Source organism: Alligator sinensis, unplaced genomic scaffold (assembly GCF_000455745.1).
Source record: "Alligator sinensis unplaced genomic scaffold, ASM45574v1 scaffold821_1, whole genome shotgun sequence".
NCBI lineage: Eukaryota > Metazoa > Chordata > Crocodylia > Alligatoridae > Alligator > Alligator sinensis.
The window spans coordinates 103,539-106,755 of NW_005843270.1; the positions used below are offsets into that span (position 1 = coordinate 103,539).

A 3,217-nucleotide genomic window follows, 5' to 3' on the forward strand; every position below is an offset into this window, starting at 1 on the left:
CGTGGGGCCTGTTGGTTTAGAGGTCGGCAGTCGGGGGTGGCCTGTGCATCCCCTGGCCCAGCAAGACTGGGGGGGCTCTGGCCTTCTCCACAAGGTCCAGGCCCATATCTGGGGGGTCACAGCCCATCTGAGGGCTGTTTCTCCCTCTGCGGGGCACCCCCGGCCTCACGCCACGATCCGCGACACTGCAGGTGCTCCCAGGCAAGAGACACTTTGGACACAGGTGAGGGGATGGGGGCAGGCCCCGGGCAGCGGGGGCTGAATGGTAGCTCCTGGCCTGGGGGCGCTGGCACCAGCCCTGGGTCAGATCAGCCCTCCCAAAGGATCCAGCTTGGTCCTGAGCTCAGGGGCTGTGACCTTCTCATAAAGACAGCCGCCCCCACAGCCGCCTTGGGCGGACGGGAGGATGGGAGGACAGGGGTGGGTGGGCGATCCTGGCGCGCTGGGGTCTGGACTGGATGCCTGTGCTGTCCCAGGCTGCCCCCCCACCCCACCCCCCGAGCAGACCCCAGTTCAGGGCTTTTGTCCCCGCTTAAACCCAGGCCCCGAATCAGCCAACTGCCTCCCGTGGCAGCCTGGGTCTGGCTCCCCCGGCTATGCCAGGCTCTGCTGCCCAGCCCTGTCCTCACCCCGGGCCTATCATCAGTGCCTGGCGCTGGCGGGCCAGGCCACGGCCCCACGGTGCCACCCCACACCGGGCAGGTGCACGAAGCCTCCAAGCCTGGTGGCCACTCGGACTGGGGGGCTGTGGGAGCCTCCCCCAGCTCCACCTCCCCCCGAGAAGGACGGGCTGGAACCGGTGGGTCAAGAGATTTATTGGACTCGTCCCAACGTCCATCCAGTGAAGAGACAACAGACACGCGCCAACGCCTCCGTCCCCGCAACAGCTGCGCTGCGCCCGCCCGTGGGCTTTAAACCCCGGCCTGGCCGGCCACCCCTCCCCTGCCCCGGCCCCCATAGCTTCCCAGGGCTTCCCAAGAGCAGATCAATAAATAAGGGCGTCTGCTGCGGCAGGGACTGGGGTCACCCCCCCTGCCCCCCCCAGCTGAGCCGGGAGCAGGAGGCTGCCAGCAGGAGGCGCCCTGCTCCCCGCTCCGGGGAGAGCAGCAAGGAATGACCCCGAGGGTTGCGGGTTGGAGGCCGGGGGCTGGGTGGGAGCCCAGCAATGGAGACAGGACTGTGGTGGGGAAGCTCCTCGTCCCCCCCTGCCGTGCGCGTGACCCCAGGCTGGCCTGGTGGGTGGGGGGCCCTGGGGGTTACCCCCAACCGGCTTCCTCCCTGCAGCCAGAGCTGCCCCTGCTGTGACCCCCACCTGCTCCTGGGCCCCGGGGTCCTGCTGGGGCAGTGGGGTCATCCCCAGCCCCTGGAAGCTGCCTTGGTGTCAGCTGCTGCCCCCCTGCAGCCTGGGGGCAATGAAGGTCCCCATCGCCTCCACCACGTGTGAGCTGCCTAGGATCGGGGCCTCTCCGGCCTCAGCGTGGCTTGGCCGTTCACTCAGTCCTCAGTTAATGTTGCAGCAAAATAGCAGCATGTGGAGCCAGCCAGGAGCATCCCCGCAGCTGTGGGGGCCTGGCGCACCAAGCCCCGCCGGGCCAGGCTGCCTTGAGCCATCCATGTCCCCGGATCCAGAGCCCAGGGGACCCAAGTCCCGAGCGTGCTCCGGCTGATACTAGGTCCAGCCGGGGTGGAGGGCTGCCATCTCCGTGCCCGGCATGTCCGGGCCCTTTTGCAGCCCGGATGTGGGAGAGCCAGGAGCCTCGTGGCAGCGGTGGCTCCGTCCTCGCCCGTGTGCCCTCAGCTGTGCAGCGGGGCCGTGCCCAGGGGGTGGAAGCTCTCCGGGGGCAGCAGCAGGCGGCCCAGGTGGTAGAGCAGCCCCGAGTACCAGTGCAGCCCCTCGGGCTGGCCGTAGGATGCCCCGACCAGGCCATGGTAGAGCCGCAGGGGCCAGAAGGCCAGCTGGGCCAAGGCCTGCTCCTCCACCAGGGCAAAGCAGGAGGCCACGACGCCGTCCACCACCAGCGTCCCGTGGCGGGTGAGTGGGGCGTAGGCGCCCACATCCGTCCGGACCGACACGGTCTCCACACGCGCCGGCTGCAGCCCCAGCCCCAGCCCGGCCACCAGCACGTACTGGCCCGGGCGCACACGGCGGGGGAGGCGGGCGCCGTGGCATTGTCAGCCACAAAGAGCAGGTGGGACGGAGTCAGGGCCAGGCGGCGCGGCGGGTCACGGGTCTCCAGCACGTGGAAGACGGGCCGGGCTGCAGCTGCCTTGTCCAGGAAGGCCACGACCTCGCTGTAGGTGGCCTGGCCCCGCGTGTCCATCGCCAGCACGCGCTGCCCTGGGCGCAGCGCCCGCACCGGAGTCCGTGACCCATCCTCCAGCGTCGTCAGCGCCTCCGCCGGGAAGCAGCCGCCCGTCTTTGCTGCTGCCGAATGCTCTGCGCCAGGAGAGAGAGAAAGAGAGAGGACAGCATAGTTAGCCTGGGGCCTCCGGCCTGGCACCCCCTCCGGCAGGGGCTGATTTATCCAGCCCCCTGCCAGCCCCCTGCAGAGATGCACCCACTTCTGGGGTGCGGCCCCGGGGTGGGGTAGACAGGCCCAGAGGGGGAGACATGGGGGGCAGAGGGGTAGCTGCTCAGAGACCTCCCAGCCCTGGGCAGACATGCGCCCAGCTCTGGGGTGTGGTACAGCTGGCACTGGGAGTTATGCTGTGGGGGGAGGAGAGGCCAGGCACTGCCGCCAATGGGCATGAATGTAGGCTGGGAATTGCCCCCTCAAGCTTGGGCTTGGCACCCCAGAGCACCGTCCAGCTCCTGCCTGGAGCCGTGCTGCACCCGGGCACCTTCCCACCCTGCAGCCCAGACACCAGCCCGAGCCTGCAGCCTCTGCCCAGGCCGGAGCACCTGGGCTGTTGGCCCCAGCTGGGGGAGCAGGTCCTGGGGGGCACGGGGGTGGGATCTGCATGGGGTGAGGAGGGGCTCCAGGCAGGGCTGGGCAGGGCTGGAGGCACCTGGTAGGGGGTATACATAGGCAAGCAGCCCAACTTTGGGGTCCCAGCTTCGCCCCTCCCTGGGCACCCCCAGTGCCAGCAGCTCCCAGACCCCCATGCTGGCTCCTATGGCTTCCAGCCCCCGCTCCCTGTGACCCCTGAGCAGCCCCTGCAGGGAGGCTGAGGGGCAGGTCCTGGGGGCCACACTGCACCCCCATGGCTCATGGGC

The 3,217-nt window shown here is 69.6% G+C and overlaps 1 protein-coding gene across 1 annotated transcript in view; it reads right to left on the reverse strand.

The window, feature by feature from the left end:
• Window positions 1-1,653: 1,653 nt before the first annotated feature.
• Window positions 1,654-3,217, reverse strand: part of LOC102380714 (indian hedgehog protein) — a 4,076-nt gene continuing 2,512 nt past the window's right edge. The window contains 2 exon segments of the mRNA XM_025194633.1: window positions 1,654-2,150; window positions 2,153-2,437. Of these exon segments, the coding sequence (XP_025050418.1) occupies window positions 1,795-2,150; window positions 2,153-2,437 (641 nt within the window). The 3' untranslated portion in view covers window positions 1,654-1,794.